Raw genomic sequence first — 24895 nt, 5'->3', positions numbered from 1 at the left:
ACGACATTTGACAAATGGCAAAAAGGAGGGAAAATTGGAAAAGTTGATTTGAGATGGGAAGTTGGTGTCCTAGTGGATCGAAGTCACGATGGCTCGTGGTAGAGCAGCGGTGTATTTAGCCGAAGGTCGTGGGTTCGAATCCCGCTCCTGACACTGACTTTTTTATCTCAACCCATACCTTACATAAAGATTAATTTCTTGAAAAGTGTTATTTGGTCAATCAGTCCTGGTTGGTTGGAGAAACTAGACGGCCTGTTTACTTAGATGCCGAATGGCATAGGCAGAAGAAAAAAATGACAATCACTTTATTTTTGTATAGATGTGTTTTGTCATTTCGAGTTATGGGATGACTAGTAAAGTATAACAGGATGGGGCAAAGATGCGCAATTAAATATCACATCATCTAATAAAACATCACAAGTAAATTTTACAACTACGATAGTTGTCGATGCATTTTTTTCAATTCCTCTGGAATTTTAGAAAAAACTACCCCAGACAGAATAATACACGACAAACAACGTTCACTTTTAAGGCGAATCTAGTTTTCTAGGTCTAGCGAGGGGCGGTAAGATTTTTGAGGAAATTTCGTTTATTTATGGCTCTCTCGGCACTTTCTTGGCAGCCAATATGCCAATCAACATGACCCAACATGAGAAAGGAAGCCGTAAAGCGAGCCAGGGCCGACAAGAAACGAATTTATTAGTATATTAGACGAAAAAGAAGGCTCTCCCTCAACTATTTACTACTTCCTAACTTGTTATTCCACGAATTATCAAAACAGTAATAAAATACACATTTGGATGGACACGGTTCATCACAGTAATTCGATTTTTAAATCCCTCGATACCTAAATGTATTATAAAGGTTTTGAAATAGGACAAAAGTCAGCAATGATAGTAAAGGACGTCTTAGGCTTTTAAGAAGGACAGAGCCTACACGAAATTATCGGTCTGAGAAAAACGATAAAGGCCGAGAATCGCCACGTCATAGGTGTAATCCCGGCAAATTCATCATTCAGAAACTACCGAATCACTCCCTAATCAAACTACAGTGGCCAAGGGGAGCTTAATGAGTACGGGTTAATGCGGTAATCCATCGGGTACAAGCCACAACCTTGCGACAACTGATTAGCTCCTCATGGTTTCTTTCTACATTGATTAGGTTTTCAAGACAATTTGTCATTACGAAAAAACATATTTCTATCATGATGACTCGTTTTCAAAAGTTGGTCTCTGTCTAGGTAATTTTCTTTAAAGATTGGACCTTCCTCCCCCCGAGGAATCGAAGTTGGTAGAATTCAATGTTATGCATTACGGGATCGTATCAACTAAAGGAATGTTAAGGTCATTGCGAATAATGAGAACAGTGGAAGAGAAGCTTGGATGATTCGACTGAAGAACTTTTGACTTGAAGGAAGGATGTAAGGGACGTTGGATTATGCGACAAAACTTTGTTATGTTCTTAATGAGTCTTGTGTGAGGCTCTCTGTATAGCAAGTGTAACATAAGTAGTATCCCTTGTTGTTTGTGTGCAGTATGTTTACTTTAAGCACCATTTTTTTAACACGCCTAAAACATGAGCAAAATTAGGGTAGTACATGTATCGTTCATACATGTCAATGCTTGTGCCTTGGAAAATCTTAAAAAAACGCTGCATTGGCAAAAAATGCTCATAAGATCGTATAGCCAAGAAGCTATTAAAGCATTAGCTTGTAAAAGAAATCACATCCAAATTAGTTAGTGAATGCATCTAAACTCTCCAAAACCTGGGGACAACGCAACAACCTGATGATTTCATGTGAGCCAGGACCCAAGGGCATTTTAATAACGAAAAAGCAAACACACTGACTGAGAAACTAGAAGACCATAGGCCCTCAACATCTTTCTTGGGATAAAAGAAACAAACACAGAATCCCCCATCACAGAATGGATAGAAAAAAGACAAAAGGAGAAGTGTATAAACTCTTAGGAACGCTAGACAGAGTAAACTTATGCTTAACCCTCACCAGACTTGTAAACACTGCTGCAGTTATAGGGCTAAACTGACAGGAGTGTTAAGACTATTTACCGGCCACTGGCATCTGAGCAAACATTTACCCAACAGGTATTTCAATGATGATCCCATTAAGAAATGAGAAGGAAGAAACGTCCATATCATCTTCAAACGCAAAACAACCGCTCAGAGGAGGCATAACCTGAGATAAAAAGCAAATCCAGGGATAGAAATTGTAGCAAAGACAGCCAGTGTCCTAGATCTCCTTAAAAGAAGAATCGAATCGACAGACTGAACTAAGGAACTAGGTAAGTACAATAAGCCAGAAAACTGCTGTGCTTGGGGAACATAAACCTCCACCTACTAGCCCCTTTCATTATCATTATCATCACCAATCTTTGATATACTCAAGGTGTTCATAGATGTCAGTGGTGGTATACTTTGGATCCGAGTTATGCGACAAGATTTTGGCATCGTCCGCGTAAATTATACTGATAGTATTGGGATATATTTTATCAGCAATGTAAATGCACTTCTTTTTCAAAGTCAACATAGTTTAACGAATTCACTAATTTCGTGGTCCCTTGACCAATTAATATATTACAATTAATTAAGGTTTTTAGTTGAGATAAAAAAGTCAATGGCACGAGCGGGATTGAAAAATGGCAAAAAGGAGGGAAAATTCAAAAGGTGGGGTTGAGATGGGCAGTTAGTGTCCAGGTGGATCAAGGTCACGATAGCTCAAGTGGTACCGCAGCGGCGTATCTAACCGAAGGTCGTGGGTTCGAATCCCGCTCGTGCCATTGACTTTTTTATTTCAACTAAAAACCTTAATTAATTGTAATAGTTTAATGATTTGAATCTTAAGATAGTTTGTAAAGAAAAGTAGTTTGTTTAAGGGGACAATTGATATCCGAATAAGGAAAAACTACATAAATCATGGGTCATTAAGCAAGGTTTGGACGGACGGCATTTGGTGTAACGAAATATCAAGGATTTTACAGAGCCGCCTTCATTAAATAATCGTCAAATGGTCGCATTTCGACATACGCTCCGTTGGATCATAACCGTGGAACCCTTTCACTTCATTTGACCCCTGGATTGACGACACTTTAATAATTCCGCTGATATGTTTTTGGCCGAGGTAAAGAGTACGGCTATTATGAAGCGGCCGCGACTATCAGGGACAGTAATGGGGACCGTTCGCCGACCATACGTTCTCCCAAATGAGTCCTGGGAATGGTAGTACGTTAAAAGCAATGGAAAATAACTTCCCTTCTTTATACCTCCCGGATCGTGAAAGAGAGTTGCTGCCCTGTCATTTCGATTGTGTTCCACTGACCTGGGGTTGAACTCCTGCCGACTCCGGAACACCGCTTCTCCTTCAAGAGAAAATATTCCATTCTCAATCGCATAGTTTTCTTACGCCAGACAAAGTGAAGAAAGTCATATAATAATTATTATTTTCCTTTAGCTTATTGAGGTACACTACAAGTGTTTAATATATCTATTGATTTCCGTTTGTTAAGTGGTATTCTCAGTTTAAATAGTTTCCAATGTCTATTAAATGATAGATAACTGACAGGCAAAAATTTCCACCCATTTAATTTTTTTTTCATTTTCTCAATAAAAGAAAATTATGCCCTTCATTTCTCTCATCGTTTTTATCAATAAATGTATGTTTAGCTGTGTATCAATTATGGGCGAACACATTAATCCTTAATCCAAAACAAGGAAAAAGGATTTTTAAATATTTACTTTTCATGGAATTTAAAAAGTTTATTCAGTCTCATTTCAATTCTTAAGCAATAGACTGTTTAGTTTTAATCTTTGTTTCAATTTCAAGTTTTAAACTTGAAAATGCCACTTAGTGCTGAGGATGTTGCGAGTGGTGTGGCACTTGTTGATGATGGACCTTCCATCAGGTGAATAATAAAACAGGCTTTTGCCATCGGAGTTCTCTATGAAACTGTGCGAGACGTTAGACGTTTTCGAGGAACTGGGTCCTACCATAGAAGGCACGGTTCTGGACGCCCTAGAGTAACAGAACCATAGGATGTCGTTTTTTGACTTTGAGAATTTTGCGAAACCGGCACCTTACTGTTGCTCAAGCGATTCATCAGCTCGAGGAAGTTCGAGGTGTCCAAATTTCTGAATACACTGATCGAAGATGATGAATTCAGTATGGTCTGATGGCTTTTGGCCCCGTAAGAGCACCAGAATTGACCAGAACACAGAGTTGCACGGCTCGCATTTGCTCGAGAACACAGACATTGGTCTTTCGACGATTGGTCTGCTGTACTTTTTACTGAAGAGGCGTGAAAGAGTGTGGAGAATGTGAAATGAAAAATACGAAACCTATAATTTTTCCCAGAGCCAAGCTTTTTTGACGTAGCTCAGTGATGATGTCGGCGGGAAATTCAATGGAGAGTCGCACAGAGCTGTTCGTGGACGATCTTTGACTATGTGGATGGAATTTTGGAACCTCATTGCCTATCCTCGATGAAATCAGGGACAAACCCATTCTAAAGCCAAGAACACACTTACCCGATGCTACGCCATGCGACTCTAGCCGATGCTACCCGACGCCTTGCCTCGTTTTGGTGGGGTGTGCACATCTATCCGACGCGTACAGATCACAGCGTTTATCACAATAATCACTATCACAATCGCAACGCATCTTTTGTTCTTAATTCACTATTTGGAGCAAAACCTTGTAATAAATTGTTAGTTAAATTTTATGAGCACAACCATCTAATAAATTGTTTGGTAAACTTAATTGTTTTAAATGAAGTTACTCCTAACCATCTAATTAAACAATGTTTATTAAAACTTACGCATTTTTGATCTCGTTTAATTTGGTTTACATTAAAATAACATGTAGTAATTAACATAACGACAAAATTACATGTACTTAGTTTGAAATAAACTACAAAAAATATGAGTGTCCTGTTCTGATGCTACCCGACATTAGAAAATGGTGTAATTTTACGAGCAAAACTATGAAATAAATTGTTAATTAAATTTTATGAGCAAAACCGTGTAATAAATTGTTCCAATTTTAATATATGTACCGCCGAAGCGAGTACAATAAATTGTTAGTTAAATTCATTATAACAAAACATCGTATTCCGGTGTGTTGATTAACTTTCTACCAAACCATTAAAATTAATTCTTTAAATAAAAACTAATTAATTTTTAATCACAGTTAATTTGGTTTCTATTAAAATAAGTATGTTGTAATTAATATAACAACAATAATACATGTAGTTTGAATAAAAATATGAGTGACCGGTTCTTGTGTCTTCGACTGTACTCGATGCGACCCGACGAAAATCTGGACAGTGGGGATCGCAGAGCGTCGGGTAGGTTAGCGTGGCATAGCATCGGGTAGATGTGCACGGGGGTAATGCAACCTTATGGAAAATCGGAGTTTGGATTTGCGTCGGGTAGCATCGGGTAGCGTCGCATGGCGTAGCATCGGGTAAGTGTGTTTCTGGCTTAAGGGTTCGAACATCGATGTAAGGCGTTTGTCACTGTATAGCCCAGTGTACAGACTGTTAGTTTTCTTTATTTTAATTAGTTGGTTGGAGAGGATATTGTAGATGATGGCTAGTGACATGTTAACTTTTTATATGATTATTATCATCTTCCACCTCTTGAACCACTGCTCAAGGAATCTGGCATGCTTAACGCACGATAATGCCCGTCCACATGTCGCTCGCGTAGGACGAACGTACCTTGAACAGCACAAAATCAGGGTCTTAGGCCTACCAGGTTGTTCTCCATACTAGAACCCCATAGAACGTTTACGGGATAAAATGAAAAGAGAATAATAGCACGTCCATCACTTCCTGATACACTCGACGATCTTAAAAGGTCTCTTCGTGAAGAGTCGGCTAACCTCCAGCAAAGAGACATTTCCAGTCTGGTAGAAAGTATGCCGAGGCGTCTTCGAGATGTAATTAAGGCAAGAGGAGGAAATACGCAATATCGAAATGTTAATTAAAAATCTAAAACAACATCAAAACAAAGTTTATCTGTCCGTCTTTTTTCCATTTTCCATAGCAATTTCCATTTTTTTTTACTTTTTTAGACAAAGACTCAATTATTAACATTAAAATACGTGAAACTTTGAATTATATATAAAAAACATATACATATCAAGTTATATTACAAGTGGGTGGCATTTTTTTGCCGGTTAGTGTATATTTTGGTACAATTGAAATGACATTACGATTAAAATTGACAGTGTCTTGACATTACAATCCAACTACCTGTAGTTTTTCGGTAAGACATTGAGTCATAGAAATTGATCCAAATCATGTTTGCCAGTCTGAAGATTGATTCATCTGTACTTTGAACCGTCTCTGATTGTCCACGTATACCTAGCTGTCGGACATGAAAGAGCGAATTGCCGGAACGCGGATCGAAACGTTGGATTGTTGGATTGAACCGACCGATATAACAATGCAGATTAAATTTCAGATGTATAGTAAGGGGAAATCGGTTTCTCTGACGCTAATAAACATTGGGTTTGTAATTACGTAAATACAGAACGTTTTAGATCACATTTTTTCTTTAGGTTCGGTAACCATAGCCAGAAAATGGACAGCGCCTTCCTTCGACTTGCCAGCTTTGTCCACCGTCATTGTACTTCATCCTTCGGCCAAAGGCCGGTTTGTGACCTATTCTGCCTGGAGTCGTCAGGATGTTCCCGTCTCCGACGAAACAGCGATTAAATCGGAGCCGCAATTATTCGGTTTCGGCTCGGAGGAGACGGCGGCCCCTCGTGGAATCAATACTCAGTTCAGCTCCTCCGGACCCGAACTCACTCCGGCCAAAAACCCCCCCGCTTCTCCTTCTTCTAGCGGCTTCAGTATTTGCATAGATTATTTGAATCTACGGGTGGTCCCCGTCCGGCTACTCCCTTTCCTGAAAACATCCGAGATAATCCGGGCGACATCTTCCTCCAAGTTAGTAGAAGACCCCTCCGAGTCCACAAATATGATTTATACCGCCTTTATATCGTTTCCCTCTCCCTGAGGAACCTCTACCTAAAATAAAGGTCGTTAACTCTACTGGTCCGTAGACCTGTTACCTCTAAATATATTCATTTTCTGTGTAATCTATTCCCTTTCCCTCCACCGTCTCCCTCCGATGGCGGATGCGCTTATAAATTTGTCCTTTGCGCCCTATATATTTTAAACGCAGGTGGCCGTTATTATACAGAGTCGGGCGGGCGACATCTTGTAGGACTTTGTCCTTTCGTCATCATGGGCAGTACCATGGCTCCTTTTCTTTTCACCCTGTACGCCCACATATTTCATATACAAACGGTCGCATCCGCTTTTTTCTATTGGTATTGGATAAACTTCGGAATGGGTCCACTCGCATGTCCAGAACAGGAAAGTCTGGAATCTATTCGGAGATAAGATTAAAAGAGCTTTACTCCTGATCCTTCCTTAACTCCGCTTGAATTTTGATCTCCCCTCGTCTATCTCGGCTTGTTTTGATTGGGAACCATAATGTTTTAGTAACAAAAATCATTAGTTATTCAGAAAAGTAAAACATTTACATTTTTGTGTTTTTATGTTTTGTGATTTACATCTTGAATACTGCCTCTGCCTGAAAATAGTGCTCCGATTTCATCTTTAAGAATGATAAAACATAATTTCAAACATCTATTAGGTTTCGTGGTCCGATTGACCAAATAAATCATTTTCAATTAATTAATCTTTAATCAAGGTTTTGGTTATGATAAAAAGAGTTAGTGTCACGAGTGGGATTCGAACCCACGAACTTCGGCGAAATACGCCTCTGCTCTACCACTTGAGCTATACCCCAAAGTGTGTGGTGATTAGTGACCGTTAATCGATATTTATTTAGAAATCGTGAGATGCAGTCTGGTGTGATGTAGGTTTCAGAAAAACATTTTCTTTATCGTGCCAACGTTTCGATCTTTATTGAGATCATCTTCAGAGCCTGGGGTTTACAAACTTGTTTACATATAAGAATTATATTTTGGATGTGGAAAAGTGAATTTATACAATGCAAATCAAATTCAATACAGATAACATACCTATATCATCACATTACATTCCATACATCAAATATTTTTCACATAGTCTAATTTTCCAACAATTTAACTTTCCTTTTCCTATTTATCCTTTTCTATATAATCCTGAAACGATATTCTGGCCGAACCATTACCAACACATTTTTTCCCTTCGTCGGCTCTTTTCACCTCAAAGAAGCCAACGCCTTAAACAAAAATGTCTTTTCTATACCGACATCCTTCCCCACCCCTTCAAAATCCAACGTATATAAACACAAAATAGCAAAATCTCACTGGCACTCTCAACACGACACGCAAGTATGGCACAATTACACAGAAGAAAACACTTTGAGTGAGTAGAAATACTTTGATTGAATATATAAAAAAATAAATTTTGCATTGTATAAATTCATTTTTCCACATCCAAAATGTAATTGTAATATGTAAACAATGTTTGTAAATCCCAGGCCCTGAAGATGATCTCAATAAAGATCGAAACGTTGGCACGATAAAGAAAATGTTTTTCTGAAACCTATATCGCACCAGACCGCATTTCACGATTTGTAAATAAATATTTAATAATGATAAAACATAATTTCAAACATCTAGTAGGTTTCGTGGTCCGATTGATCAAATAAATTATTTTCAATTAATTAATCTTTAATCAAGGTTTTGGTTGTGATAAAAAGAGTTAGTGTCACGAGCGGGATTCGTCCCCCGAACTTCGGCGAAATACGCCGCGGCGCTACCACTTGAGCTATACCGCAAAGGTTGCTAGAGAAGCGGCGTATTGAGCCGAAGGTCGTGGGTTCGAATCCCACTCGTGACACTGAATTTTTTAACACAATCAAAACCTTAATTAAAGATTAATTAATTCAAAAGAATTCATTTGGTCAATCGGACCACGAAACCTAATAGATGCAAAAGCAAAATGAAGTATACTTCACTAACGCTCTCTGTGGCCATTTCATTTTTCACCGAGAATCGAATAGATTACACGACATTTGAAAAATGGCAAAAAGGAGGGAAAATTCAAAAGGTGGGGTTGAGATGGGAAGTTAGTGTCCGCGTGGATCGAAGTTACATTAGCTCAAGTGGTAGAGCAGAAGGTCGTGGATTCGAATCCCGCTCGTGACACTGACTTTTTTATCACAACCAAAACCTTAATTAAAGACAATTTAAAACATTTTAGTCTGATTATAAAAATATAAGATTAATTAAATGAGCAAAATTTATTGTGATTTCGTCGTCTGTTACCTACCCTCGCTAATTCGACTTGTCAGACGCATTTAGGTAGTTTTAAGGTGCGTTGGTGTGGTATTCTTTGTCAAGTCCCTTTTCATACTAACCACAATTTATTCGAAAGATGTCTGTCATAGAAATCAGTGTGATCGACTGGCCTCTCAACACAACACGCAAGAATAGCACAATTGCACAGAAGACAAACACTTTGAGCCCTGAAGATGATCTCAATAAAGATCGAAACGTTGGCACGATAAAGAAATTATTTTTTTAAACCGACATGACACCAGACCGCATCTCACGATTTCCAAATAATAATAAACAAAGTAAAATATAAACAGCACTAAAATAATTAAAAATAAAAATCACTGGTATAACACACAGCTTTTCTTGCTTATACCATTAAGGAGTCAGATATTTTGCATAGGTAGAAGTTAGATGCTTTATCATTGTTTTTACATTATATTATGCTTTATTCTCTTATGTTTCCACGAAACTGTGATATATCTCCCTACCGATCTACAGATTGCATTTTCCCTCATAGTGAGACGTGCAAAAAATTGTTTCGTGCTCACGACTATGACGTCGCAAATCCATTTTATGCCAGTTTCCGTATGAAATTGGGGAAGCCTTGTGTACCTCGGAGATGAAGTGGCTCTTAGGAATTTGTTTTGTATGAATTGAAGTTTTTTATATTTGTGTCACAAGTGTAGTTCCGTGTAGGACAGGCGTACAACAACATGGATCTGACGATGGCTTTAAAAATTAGAGTTTTGTTCCCCATGCTGAGAAGCGATTCTCTACATAAAAGCGGAATTAATGTCTTAATGGCACATCGTCCCCTAACGACTAGCCCTTGGATGTCCTTACCAAATTTAAGTTTCCTGTCTAGTTTAAGTCCCAGATAAACAACTGACGGTCACTGGTCATTCTGGCATGACTATACCCTTTGGTTGAACTGAACCAGAGACTATGGAGCTACAAATTTTTGTTCATAAAAAATGTTAAATAGACTAGTTTGAATATTAACTAGCACAGATATTTATAATGTATTATTTAGCAATGCCCTATTTCGGCGCAGATCAGACGATGGATATCCTGAAATTAGATCTGGAGTTTATCTCTGAAGAAGCCGATACTTTGGCATGTTACAAAGCCGATTCGACATGTGCGAGCATACTTGGTCCCGAGTTTTTTGCCCGGCCTACGTCCGACCGGTCGGGTGTTCCTTTTGCAAAAAAAAAGCGAAAGGATTCTCGTTACAATATGGAGTGAAATGGAGTGTATACAGATCCTTTTAAAAAGGGAAAAGGGCCGAGTTGAAATATGTGTTAAAATGCGGTATTTGTCTCTACTGACCCGTTTACCCGCTGCTGCCAGCGAGATACACTATCTCTCAGAGCTATGGCCTGTGAACTCCTACATACGGACTTTTCCTCTCTATAATAAATTTCACCTTTTTAAAGTTAGGATTAGCTTTTAACACGTGCTTTTTCCCCACGAGTACTCATATTTATTTGTTCAAGTACTTCGACTCCAAAGTTTCCACTTTATCTCTATGTTATATTAGTTTTTTAGAAAAATAAATTTTAATTTAATTCTTGTAAAATATGTGGAGTTCATGGAGGTCATTAGACAGGTGTAGAAAGAAGATGACTAATTGTTGGGTTCACAAACTTTCGGCATCTTATAGTGCCATCCTCAGGGCTTTCACAAGTGTGCTGAAAACGATTAAAATGGAAAAACTATTGTAAAAGCCTCTTGGGTTTAAGGTTATGAAGCACATGGCCAGAATTCTACATTTAACATGGTGAAAATAGTCATCTCGATAATAAAAATCCATATGACTATGGTTCAACAATTTTGTTCTGACAAGCAGTTTTTTATATGTAACATTTATGATCACAGAATATTTTGACTATGGCTATTTATAAAAACTATGCATACAGGATTAACATTAATGAGAGATTATAATTAATTAAGGTTTTTTGTTGAGATGAAAAAAAGTTAATGGCACGAGCGGGATTCGAGCCCACGATCTTCGGCTAGATACGCCGTTGCTCTACCAGTTGAGCTATCGTGACCTCGATCCACTCGGACTATCTCAACCTCACCTTATGAGTTTTCCCTCCTTTTTGCCATTTTTGAAATGTCGTGTAATCGAATTGGATTCTCGACGACAAATGAAATGGCCACGGAGAGCTTTAGTGAAGTGTACTTCATTTTAATTCATTAAATTCACTAATTTCGTGGACCGCTTGACCAATTAATACATTACAATTAATTAAGGTTTTTAGTTGAGATGAAAAAAAGTTAATGGCACGAGCGGGATTCGAACCCACGATCTTCGGCTAGATACGCCGCTGCTCTACCACTTGAGCTATCGTGACCTCGATCCACTCGGACATCAACTTCCTATCTCAACCCCACCTTATGAGTTTTCCCTCCTTTTTGCCATATTTCAATTAATGAGAGAGAGCTAGCGACAACACCGCCGCCTCAGGTTGGACTGTCCCATGACCTCCATGAAGATTGAAACTCCAAATAGATTATCTGCAGGTTGATCAAATAACATAAAATATTAATTGTTATGCCTAGTGGATGGTTGTCCGTCCAAACATTAGATATGGTGAACATGGCTGAAAAAGAACCCTACACCGACGCTATTATTAACTGCTATTAGCTTGGTCGTTTCCGATCATTTGTCTCCACTTGTCAACACTGTTTTACCACGTCAAACGCGTTACATTTTAGTAGTTAGTCTGTGCCTATGATGCTAACTACACTGCAGGTTCGTTCCACAAACCATAAGAAAATTCATACTTTTAATTGTTCCCAGGTAAAAAACTGCCTGTTTTGTTCATTTAACCATCATTAACGACAGTCTACAAAGAAGTGATTCCACTTTTCCTCCCAATTTCAGATTTATCAATTTATTTCCATACCAATTCACTAAAGGTCATCTTAGTCAAGTTGTGGTTCATTTGACCCTTTTCCAATGACCTCTTCCGAACCGTATCAGCGTACTGGATCCCTTTTTTATGCACTGTCACAAGGCTTATAAAAAATGAAACGTTATTTTGCCGCTCTAAAAGGAAATTACAATCAGGAATGTTGTCGCTTAAAACTCTCGCCGAGGCCCGTATCGAGACGCCTGACGTGCTGAGTTTATGTAAATGAGAAACTGCATTTGCCTGTGATACGAGAAAAACCTCCGTTATATTTCAATTTGTGTAATGTGGATTATTTTCTATGAATGCTTTAAGCGGTCGTAAAACATACATGCTTTACAGTAAACAGTTTACAAATAAGTACACGCACATTCTAAAAAGGTAGTAAAACGTTATCGAAGAAGGTCTTAAGTAGTAATACCTAGCGACTAAGAAAGTTTTTTTTTTCGACATTTATATTTAATTATTCAGAAATCGTGAGATGCGTTCTGGTGTGATAGGTTTCAGAAAAACATTTTCTTTATCGTGCCAACGTTTCGATCTTTATTGAGATCATCTTCAGAGCCTGGGATTTACAAACTTGTTTACATATAAGAATTACATTTTGGATGTGGAAAAGTGAATTTATACAATGCAAATCAAATTCAATACAGATAACGTACCAATATCATCACATTACATTCCACACATCAAATATTTTTCACAAAGTCTAATTTCCCAGCAATTTAACTTTCCTTTTCGACGATTTCACGATTTCTGAATAATTATCGATTAACGGTCACTAATCACCACACATTTATATTTAAATTAATATTTCATTGTTCTTAACTCAGTTTTAAAAATATACTGATAGTTGTTCTTTTATGTTTTAGTGGGTGGAGGAAAGCTTCACGAACTTCGAGAAAGGCATCAACTGGCGATCGTACGTTGTCTGCGACGTTGCGTACAATAGCGTCAACAACTGGCTCTGGACGCCTTTCGTCGAAAGGGGAAACGCCAACAGGATCTACATAGAGATCAAGTTCACGATAAGGGACTGCTCACTTTTCCCTGGCAATGCTCTTTCCTGCAAAGAGACCTTTTCCCTGCTTTATTACGAATTCGACGCTGCGACCAAAGAGCCTCCGCCGTGGGAACCAGATAGCTACAACCTCATAGGTAATTTTATCTATTTCTAATCTTATAAAATGATGTCGGGTATTGAATTATTTGAAAAACTGAGCTTTGCGGTTATATTTCATGTAACGTTAGTTTTGTCATCTCACGCCAGTCAGCGAACTTTCTCAGTCGTCCTTCAAATTTCCGGGATTTCTTGAAAAAGTAAAATCCCTGGTGCAGGTAAAAGGGCGGAACCAGCTTCTCAGTTAATTACTGCCGAGATAATTACAAGGAGATAGAATGGTTAATGAAGGGTGAAAACGCGGGGTTGAGAAGGGGTGCGCGGCCGGGGTGGCTGTCATTTAAGGGTGACGCCCTTGTCATCATCAGTAACATTATAATAAAACGAGCGTTTCGCCTCCCTCTAAAGGGTTCGCATTAAAAAATGGTTTACAGGATTTTCTCATTAGAAATAACCCTCGGGTTAGTAGCATAAATCCCCTCGGGCCGATTGACCTGGCACTCGTAAAGAAAAATCATCCCTGCTCTGTCTGCCAGTTACATTGCTCGAAATGCTTGATTTAAAAAATAGGGTGGTTAATCCGTTTATTTTTCTTTTATTCACTGAACGTATAAAATATTTTAACAGCAATTAAAAAATATGTTTAAGCTAAACATTACAAACACGCTTAAAATTCTCTAAAATTTCAATTAATTACACTTTTTGAGGGGCGTCGGTGGCAGCAACGGTTTAGGCGTTGACACGGCGCCCATCACTGTAAGGTAAAGGTATACTTACAAATTTTTTTTTTCTAAAAAAATTTTCTATTAATTAAACTTTTTACGTGAGGTATGGGTTGAGAAGAAAAAGTTAGTGCCACGAGCGGGAATCGAACCCACGACCTTCCGCTTGAAAAATGGCAAAAAGGAGGGAAAATTGGAAAGGTTGGAGGTTGAGATGGGGAGTTATTGTCCGAGTATATCGAGGTCACGATAGCTCAAGTGGTAGAGGAGCGGCGTATCAAGCCAAAGATCGTGGGTTCGAATCCCGCTCGTGCCATTGACTTTTTTATCTAAAACTGAAAACCTTAATTAATTGTAATATATTAATTGGTCAAGCGGACCATGAAACTAGTGAATTGAATAAGTTTAAAATGAAGTATCACGTCACTAAAACTCTCCGTGGCCATTTCATTTGTCGCCGAGAATCAAATTGATTACACGACATTTGAAAAATGGCAAAAAGGAGGGAAAATTCAAAAGGTGCGGTTGAGATGGGAAGTTGATGTCCGAGTGGATCGAAGTCACACTAGCTCAAGTGGTAGAGCGGAAGGTCGTGGGTTCGAATCCCGCTCGTGCCATTGACTTTTTTATCTCAACTGAAAACCTTAATTAATTGTAACTTACATAAAAATATTAATTATTGTTAACGTTTCAATTTCAGGCCGGATAGCAGCGGGCGAGGGAAGGTTCAATACCAATTCCGAAGTCGTAATAAACACAGAAGTGAAGTCCATCCCGGTAACGAAGAAAGGCGTGTATTTCGCATTCCGCGACCAAGGAGCCTGCATCTCGCTGCTCGCCATAAAGGTATTTTTTCCAGCGAAATTTTCCAAGGCGGCGGATCGCTAAACAGCAATCTTGTTCCAGATCTATTACATAACATGCCCCGAGGTGACCATCAATTTCGCCAAGTTCCCGACGACGCCGACCGGCCGGGAGGTGACCCTCATCGAACACGCGACCGGAAGGTGCGTCGAAAACGCCGAAGAGTTCGAGACGCCGACCTACCTCTGCAAAGGAGACGGGAAGTGGTACCTTCCGACCGGAGGGTGCAGGTGTAAGCCCGGCTATGAGGCCGACGTCGAAAAACAAACCTGTATCGGTAAGTAATTTATCACCGGAGTGGTTTCCTTCTTTTTCTCGCCGCGGTCACGAACGCACCACGTGTTGATCTCATCTGCATCTTAAACAAAGACAAGGCCGATTAATAACTCGGCTCGTTCTGTGTTCCCTATTTCAAAAGGTTCTTAATGAATGGCATAGTTTGTGCTCCCTAATGTGTTTGTTGCCCTAAATGGTTGCCTATAACTTTTGGGCGAGCCCAGGGCCGAAAGCGAGTGAGCTCTTCTTCCGTCTTCTTAAAAAAGAAACCTCCATTTGAATGGTATTTAAGTAGTAAAGTCAAAAGGAAAAGGTGCTTCGCTCAAGGCACAGCTCTTATAAAAAACATTTGGTGGAATGATTTCTCTTAATCTAAGTCCTATGGACATGTAATTCATTCTGAAAAAAAAAATGAAAATCTTTTTTGAATTGATTAAACCCCTTTCCTCTTCGTTTTTACAGATCGTTAAACCCCGATCGTTCCGCTGATCGCTATTAAACTTGTTGCGCGCCTTTTGTTCTCTATGTGCCCGATTGCCTCAGGTATCAACTGAGGGCAAATCAAATAACAATCTTAGGCAATTAATTCAATTTAACCTACAAACCTTTCGCTCAAATGTTTTCAATGCCTATTTAAATATTTAGCACTATCAAAACTTTATTTTAAGAGATAATCCAGTGTTGAACAAGCGCGATCGGGTTTTTCACTCTGTTGTTCCTTATTTCTTTCCAATTACGAACAATGATTTTCTTTTTTCTGAAAAAACCTAACCTATTTAGACTTGTATCGTCATATTTGACTCGATGACGTTCTATCATAAAGCTGCCTTAAAACTGTCCCTTCGAGGAAAAAGAGATAAAGGAAACAATCATCCCTTCGGCCCCTGCCGTAGCGCCGTTTCCGCTTCCCCGGAGGTCCTTGATAGCCGTAGCCCTTGATGCTAACGGTAACTGCTCCTGCCAGCACTATTACCCGGCCCCGGAGGAGATAAGGCCCGGCTCCCGAAGTCTGTAAATGAATCCTCAGATTACACACTCAACAGAAACAATTAGATCCCCTCCTCCAGCAATTTCACCATCTCTGCAGAGAACGGAGGGGGTTAAATACGCCCATTGAAATAAGGGTGAAAGAGTTAATGAAATACTCGCAAATAAGAAAATTAAACCCCAACCCAATTAAAAATATACACAGTGTTCATCTCAAAAACTGCCTACTTTCAAATTGCCATTTGCCTTTCATGGTTACAACAAAAAACGTTTTTCCCCCGGTCATTAAAAGCTGCCTTTCCGTCGAATTTGCTCTTTTGATTGTATTAAAAGTAACAATACAAGTAAAAAATTAATTAGAAAAAGGCTGTTTGAGTAATTAGCTTTTCCACTCCGTGTTTGTTGCCTTTATTCTTTCATCCTCTATAAAAATGCAAGGATGGAAGTAGTACTATAGCCGGGAACAAACTTACTCGATGCTACCCGACGCCTTGTCACGTTTTGGTAGGGTGTGCACATCTATGCGACGTCAAGCGCACGCCACGTACAGTCACACAGCATGTATCACAAATCAGTATCACAATCGCAACGCCTCTTTTGTTCTGAATGCATTATTTTGTGCCAAAACCATGTAACAAATTGTTAGATAAATTTAATTGTTTTAAATAAAGTTGTTCCGGTGTTTTGATAGATTTCCGCCTAACCATCATAATTAAATAATTTTTATAAAAACTCATGAATTTTTGATCTCGTTTATGTTATACGTACGGTTTGGTTTCACAAAATTACATATACATGGTTGAAATTAACTACAAAAAATATGAGGGTCCTGTTCTTACGGTACTCGACAAAAATTGTGTAATTTTATGAGCAAAACCATGAAATAAATTGTTACTTAAATTTCAATAAATGGTATTCCGGTGTTTTGATAAATTTTCTTCCTAACCATCACAATTAAATAATTTTTATAAAAATTCATGAATTTTTGATCTCGTTTATGTTATACGTACGTTTTGGTTTATATTAAAATAAGAATGTTGCAATTAATATAACGACAAAATTACATATACGTAGTTTGAAAAAAACCACAAAAAATATGAGGGTCCTGTTCTGACGGTACTCGACGAATGGTGTAATTTTATGAGCCAAACCATGAAATAAATTGTTACTTAAATTCATTCTATCAACAAATGGTATTCCGGTGTTTTGATATTTTGAACCATCACAATTAAATAATTTTTATAAAAATTCATGAATTTTTGATCTCGTTTAATTTGGGTTATATTAAAATAAGAATGTATGCTAATTGAATTAATGTAAAGACAAAATTACATATATGTACATAGTTTGAAAAAACTACAAAAAAAATATGAGGGTTCTGTTCTGACGCTACTTGACGAAAATGGTGTCATTGCAAAACCATGAAATAAATTGTTAGTTAAATTTTATGAGCAAAAGCGTGTAATAAATTGTTAGTTATATTCATTATATAAAAAAATGGTATTCCGGTGTTTTGATCAATTTTCTACCAAACCATTGAAATTATTATTATTATTATTATTTTAAATAAAAACTAACGAATTTTTATTCTCGGTTAATTGGGTTTATATTAAAATTAAGTATGTTGTAATTAATATAACGCCAATAATACATGTAGTCTGAATAAAAATATGAGCGTCCGGTTCTTTTGTTTTCGACTGTACTCGATGCTACCCGACGAAAATCTGGACAGTAGGGATCGCGTAGCGTAGAGTAGGGTAGCGTTGCGTAGCATCGGGCAGATGTGCACGGGGGTAATACAATCTTATTTAAAATTGGACTTGGGATTTGCTTCGGATAGCGTTGCATCGGGTAAGTTTGTTCCCGGCTTATAACATTCGTATCTTCATGTTTTCCAGGGATCGCTATACGATCTGACATGTTAAGACAAGTGGAAATAACGTAACATAATTTTCTTTCATGTCATTACCTTACTTACGACTTACAGAAATTTTACCATTGGCTTGTCTTTAACGATTCAATATATTTTATGTTTCTTGATTCAATGAAACCAATTTATTTATTTACTTTTAATATAGAAAAGAAAATATAGAAAGTCCTACTTATAAATTTGTGTTGTTATCAGAATTCTGGGTATACTTTGGGAGGGAGAGGACTTTGGAAGTTGCCAACTTCTTCCTACGTGTTTCCAGACAATTGGATGGGAGAGAATTAGAATTTTGCGGAGGTATAGCTTTTCACGTCACCCGATTAAAGTTTAAAGTCGAAGCGCAAGTGGGGTGGGACCTCTTTCTCGTTTTCCCTCTTCTCCCTCCAACGGCAGCGAATATGCAAAGTTTCACCCTGTCCTGTTGATTTCCATATTGGCCGAGACTGCCTGACAAGCTGTACAAGTCTCTTCTCGCCGAGAGGAGGAGCGCTGGGCCCGTGGATGGAGCTTTTAAAATTCACGACAACGAAACTTTCCAAAGCCGTTTAGCATATTTTGCCCGAATTTGCATCACGCCGGGATTTCTCATTATAATCTCTTGTTGCAGTCTGCCCGCCGGGCCAATACAAGCACGCCAGCGGCTCCGAGCACTGTCAGCCATGCCCGCCACATAGCAAGAACCCCAACTATGGATCGTCCGAGTGCAGGTGCAACTCCGGCTACTACAGGGCTGAGGAGGATCCAAAAAGCATGCCTTGTACACGTAAGTACAGACCTTTATATTCTTTCTCGCTCACCCAATTTCTTTCCAAATATTAGCACTAAATAAATACTTCCCGTTGTGCTACCTGGTTACATTACTTTCCTGCTTAGCCACTATCAAATGCAGCAATCTTTTTATATTTGTACAATCAAGTTAATGTTAGGGGCTAAAGAAAAGACCCTCATGTCATTTGGTATTCTTTTCAATATAAAATGATACTGGCATATGCTGATTGTCATCGTAGGAAGTACTTTAACAGCTAATGACACAAGTCGATCTACTACCAGGGTGTTTTTTATGCATGTCAGTGTTATCAAATTGATTCACGCAATTCGTGTCAAACTGCAAAAGTGTATTATCAAGAGATAGCCTAAATATAAAAACATGTCAAATTTTGTGGCGTTATGACTGAATAAAGATTCAGGATTCATAGGATATGAAAGATTTCTAATTTTAAACTGCAGAATGTTACTAATTAGAATGTCTTGACAAATTGTTTGTTAAAGCATAGATTTAACCCTTTCTTGCCCAACGTTGCCCCAGGGCAACACCAAATTTAGGAAATTTGCCAAAGCTTAGCTAATCTTAAAGTTCCTTCAATGATTGTTGCAATTGATTTTTTTGGCGCCAATCTAAAATCTCCATCTTGGAATCTTTCATCTCCAATCTTCTATCATTCACCCCACTACTGCATCTTGTGTTTATTGTTATATTTGCAAGACATAAAAATTTTCATATCCAAAACCCTTTCTTGTGGGCAGAACAATGCCAACTTTAGCAATTTTGTTTAAGGTTAGTACGAAATCCCGTGAGTTTAGGGTGGGCGCAGTGTTGTTCCTTGCTCTGTTTCTGTCCGTGCATTGGCAACATGCTTTCCCCTTTCCATTGTGCCAGCCAAATCCTAAATTAAGTACACGGTGTTTTGGTAAGGCCTTTATCAACACAAACCATTCGTAATCGTTTGTGGGAAGTTGGCCTGACATCGTATGCCCTTTTGAGACAAATGCAGCAAAACAGCCCACGAAGGAGAATATGGTGCAGTCTTTCCCGTATCCTCGGTCGTCCTTAAAAGGACAAAGAGGATCTTTAACGTCCGCACCTAGCCTATTCGGCCTTATCGGATGTTTTGATTCTCAAGATGAGAGCTGACGCAGGTCCACATACGACAGAATGGTGTTACTGCCGCAGTATTGGTGTAGGGGCAGCTCAGCCCCGAAGGCCCAAAACAACCTCCCTCCCCGCTTGCTCATTCCGAATGGTTGGGTCTGCATTAAGCATCAGACCGTACGCCGCGCGCATAGAGCTACCTAAGCCGAAATACATCAGCCTGGTCTCCCGCTCACTTCCTAGATAGAGAAGGCAACTCTATCTCCCAGAGTTTGGGGATTCCCTAGCGTAGAAACTTCCGGATCTGCTAAAAAAACCGGCCGCGGTTTTGTTTAAAGTGGAATTGCTAACTACCCCCGAGAGGAGACCGCTTACGGTAAAAGCCTCCACTCGAGCTCAGCCTACACCTATGTGCAAAGCATAGTCGAATAGGAGCGACCGATTCACAACCCGTTCCCATCCGCCACTGCTCACGCATTCGACACTCAGCATAGTGTCATCAACGCTTATACGCTTCCGTCCGATCCGCCGTATCCCGTAAGGCCTGGTGTATAACAGTGGTCTGGTACCCTAATCCTCGTGTGCCTCTGACAAGGCATCCGCCGCCCATGCCGACCCGTAGCCATGTACTTTAGAGAGGTTGCCTCGCCCCCAGGGCTGCACAGTTATTTTGCGCCCGGACACCCCCCTTGTAACTAAGGGTTAGGAGGGGTCACAGGAAAGAGTGAAGGAACCTGGATTGAGAGAGGGACTTGGACGAGGACACGAGGTGCCCCTTTGCAGGGCCCCGAGCCTTAACCACAGTATACCACCCGTCGTCACTGTAGTTCCACATTGAGTAGGCTACAACTCACTGGGCGGGTATGTATTGGCAACATAGACTTATTTAGTGCCAAACTACCTCTCTATTATCGTACTAAACTCACGGGAGTCCCCAGTAACCTTTTAACAAAATCTTTAAGGTCCGCCTTTGCTTGAAGACCCATGAGGGCCATAAAAGGTTAAAGTTCGATTCTTCTTTAATTTACATTCCTTAATGGATTTTATCGCCCCCACTACTTACCTAAAAATAGGAGGGTTGAACGATTTCTTGTGAAGGGTGAATGCAAATCTTGTTGAAACTGCCTTAAAAATTCCGCCCCCGGCCGATTGTCAATTGGCTATCAGCCCCTCGAGCATCGAGAATTCTTAATGTGACGTTGCATATGCAATAGGACTCATTTCCAGGGGACGGTCTTCCCAGAAAAGAACAGGAACTCAGCCAGTGCCCCCCAAAAAAAAACTAATTTAACTAAAGTATTGAATTTTATTAACTGCCGGCGAACTGTTGTCACCCCTTACGCCTCCCCCATCAAAACGTGATGGGGTGTGTCGCCGAGGGTCGTTTCGTCCATTCAAAAAATAAATTGGCTGCCCGTCCGGGACCCGTGAGGTAATTTAGACCTCGCCGTCGGTTTTTTTTTGTCTTTTTTAGACCGCCTTCGGTGGCTGCATCCGAAAGGAAAGAAGGGGATTAAATTTGATTGAGCCGGCGCCATGTTTAATTTTCAGGTCCCCATCAATTTCCGTGTGAATCGGTAAATGATGAAAGCGCCGCACCCGATGTACCTGATCTGTACACAAAAACCAATCTGTCTGACTCATTCCGCTCAAAATCCGGGTTTTCTTACAACTCTCTTGGCCCCGCTTCCGGAGGATAATGCAATTGAATAGGGATTTTAGAAAACAAAAACCGATAATTAAAAAATTATACTTGATCTTGAAATTGGATTTAATATCATTACGAAAGAAAACAAAACGTTTTATGTGTACAAATAAAAGATATGTATTTTTCAATAGGGTATAGGGTTGGAGCAGTTTTTGTTCAGTATACCAACTATTCAAAATAACTAAGGTTGTTATTCAAACTAAATGGCATACAAATGTCATTCAAAATTAGTTCCATATCGAATGTCATGATATTATCCAAATCAAGCACCCCTTGTTTTCCCCCTGAATTTCTTTATGCTTAAGCACGGTTAAAAACGATTCGGTTGAAGTATTAATTAGCTGTGCCAGCAGTTTTATTCGAAAAAGAAATTGGATTGGGCGGATGTAGAACAAAAAAGAAAAAGACGATTTGTTGTACATCCAATGAATTTAAGAAGAGAAAAAGAAGGAGAATTGTACCCTCTCTACAAAAACCTAGTAGATGATAAAGAAAGGTTTTTTAAATAGTTCAAAATAGTCACTATCACTTCAGACAAAATAATTTATAGTAAGCGTGCATGCTGCACACACGACAGACTGCACAGACAGGCGCCAGCACAATTCACCCTTTACGACAATACTGGCGGTTGCTGGCGCGTATGTTCTGCTCAGTTCCTGCAGAAATGAATAATTATGTCGATAATATGTACAATATATATTGTGTGTCTTATCGGGCCCATGCTGGCTCACGATAGCCCAAGTGGTAGAGCAGCGGCGTCGACGAAGGTCGTGGGTTCGAATCCAGCTCGTGACACTGATTTTTTTATATTTGCTATGCGATCAACCAGCCTTCACTACGATGTTGATTAGATTCGGGTTGTAGTCTTCAAACATATAATGTTATCATATCAATGCCCAAGCTTGGCAAGACTGTACAAGTTTTACAGTCTTCTTGACGGGATCTACTGAGGCATAGGCTCATAGTTAGGTAGGTAGTTATAAATTATTTTGTCAATTTGTTGCTACTTACAGATACAAAGTCACAACTTAAACATATTATACAAATTCGTCATATATACATAAACTATACATACTTTTTTATATACACTATTATATACAACTATATACCGGCACCCCGAGTGTTCATATAACCTCGTAGTTGAAATACCCTAAAAAAAATATAAATTTGATAGATATTTTTCGGTACACGGTACTTTAAGACGCTCCAGGGACGACTCGTTACAGGAAAGTCTAGGGGTGGAATTACTCATCACCGGGGGCGGTGAGCGGCGTGGGGTGGTGGGGGGCGGCGCGGGGAAATAATCCTACCCACATACCCTCCCGGCTGATTGCATTACGTTCCCCTCCGCTCCGGATATCAAAGGGAATATAAGTAACTTGAGGAGGGTTGAGTAGAAGTAATTATACATGCAAATACTCCAGGAGAACAAAGGATACCCGGTTTGAAAAGTTGAACGCTTAAATTATGTACGAGAGAGTGCTTGGAATGTCTCACTGAAGAAACGTTCATTATGAAAGTAGCTCTTTCTTTCTTTTATGGAGCCTCGCCTCTCCACATAAATTGACATTGCACAATTGAGAGCCTATTGATAAAGACGTCATTGATTCTCTTCCCTTATTCGTTTGATCATGCCGGTGTCACTTCATGATATTTTCTGCAAATAAAAGTAAAATACTGTCATTTCTAAACAAAATGGTCTTTAACACTATACTAAAATTATTATTTATCACCCATAAAAGACAGTTCTCGATTTTATCTAGGCGACAAATGATTTACTACCAATAAAAATAATGTTGACAATTTATTAACATAACTTATAAAACTCTTGTGTTTTTTTTTGTTAATGGAATTATTATGAAAATGCTAATGAACGACAAAAGTCCTGTCCTTATGCTACTAAAAATTAACAATTTATTCTATTACAATTAATTAAGGTTTTTAGTTGAGATAAAAAAAGTCAATGGCACGAGCGGGATTCGAACCCACGATCTTCGGCTTGATGCGGTTGAGATGGGAAGTTGGTGTCCGAGTGGATCGAGGTCACGATAGCTCAAGTGGTAGAGCAGCGGCGTATCAAGCCGAAGATCGTGGGTTCGAATCCCGTTCGTGCCATTGACTTTTTTATCTCAACTAAAAACCTTAATTAATTGTAATATATTAATTGGTCAAGTGGACCACGAAATTAGTGAATTTATTCTGTATTATTTTTCTATGTAACGCATCACGGACTGTTACAGTTTATTGTTTTATTTCTCTCTATGATTGTAAACTTAAACTGTGCTGAGCTTTATTGCGTTTTTATTTACTGCGGATATAAATAATGTTGCAATAAGCAAAGGTTCAACGTGAAATTCCTATTAAATATTTTTGTCAGAAGAATTTGTTAACATCGTCGAAGTAAAAAACACGAATAATTTCAATGAATGAAGATCGTCTGCAAAAGATTCGACAATATAAGCAATAACGCCAGAAAGAATGTTAAAAAATGGGCCATTGGATTAACTGCAATGTAGGGCAATGCATAATTTGATGTAAGGTCTTAAATAAACAATAAACAGACAGCACTGAAAAGTTGTGATCTGAGCAGATTTTGCAATCTAACAAATTAAATGACGTTGCCGAGGTATAAAACATAAAATCGAATCTAAAAACGTCCGCAACTTCAACATTCCGAAAATTTGTGTGGTGATTAGTGACCGTTAGTCGATGATTATTCAGAAATCGTCAGACGCGGTCTGGTGTGATGTAGGTTTCAGAAAAACATTTTCTTTGTCGTGCCAACGTTTCGATCTTTATTGAGATCATCATCTGATTTCTCAAAAAAAAATTTTTTACTAGAAATACTTTGATTGAATATAATTTAAAAAAAATATTTTTTGCATTGTATAAATTCACTTTTTTCCACATCCTGCATGTATTTGTTAAATTTAAAGAATGTTTGTAAATCCCAGGCCCTGAAGATGATCTCAATAAAGATCGAAACGTTGGCACGATAAAGAAAATGTTTTTATGAAACCTACATCACACCAGACCGCATCTCACGATTTCTTAATAATCATTCCGAAGATTTCATTTTATTGTAGATAATTTACTGGCAGCGTTTCATTTCAGCATGATCCTGGAACTCGACCCATAATATCTCAAAAAACCACAAAAGAAAATGAATTCAGGG

General features: G+C 38.8%; 1 protein-coding gene across 8 annotated transcripts in view; it reads left to right on the top strand.

The window, feature by feature from the left end:
- Positions 1–24895, top strand: part of LOC106662247 (ephrin type-A receptor 4) — a 397805-nt gene that overhangs the window by 356345 nt on the left and 16565 nt on the right. For all 8 annotated transcript variants that reach the window (XM_014386173.2, XM_014386169.2, XM_014386170.2 and 5 more), the window contains 4 exons: positions 13116–13401; positions 14786–14931; positions 14992–15226; positions 18750–18905. In XM_014386173.2, the coding sequence (XP_014241659.1) occupies positions 13116–13401; positions 14786–14931; positions 14992–15226; positions 18750–18905 (823 nt within the window). The remainder of the gene's footprint in view (positions 1–13115; positions 13402–14785; positions 14932–14991; positions 15227–18749; positions 18906–24895) is intronic.

The sequence above is a fragment of the Cimex lectularius genome, unplaced genomic scaffold (genome assembly GCF_000648675.2).
Source record: "Cimex lectularius strain Harlan isolate CLEC.00 unplaced genomic scaffold, Clec_2.1 scaffold19, whole genome shotgun sequence".
NCBI classification, from domain to species: domain Eukaryota; kingdom Metazoa; phylum Arthropoda; class Insecta; order Hemiptera; family Cimicidae; genus Cimex; species Cimex lectularius.
The sequence above is the reverse complement of the archived record's forward strand: the minus strand, read 5'-3'. Positions and strand labels throughout refer to the sequence as shown.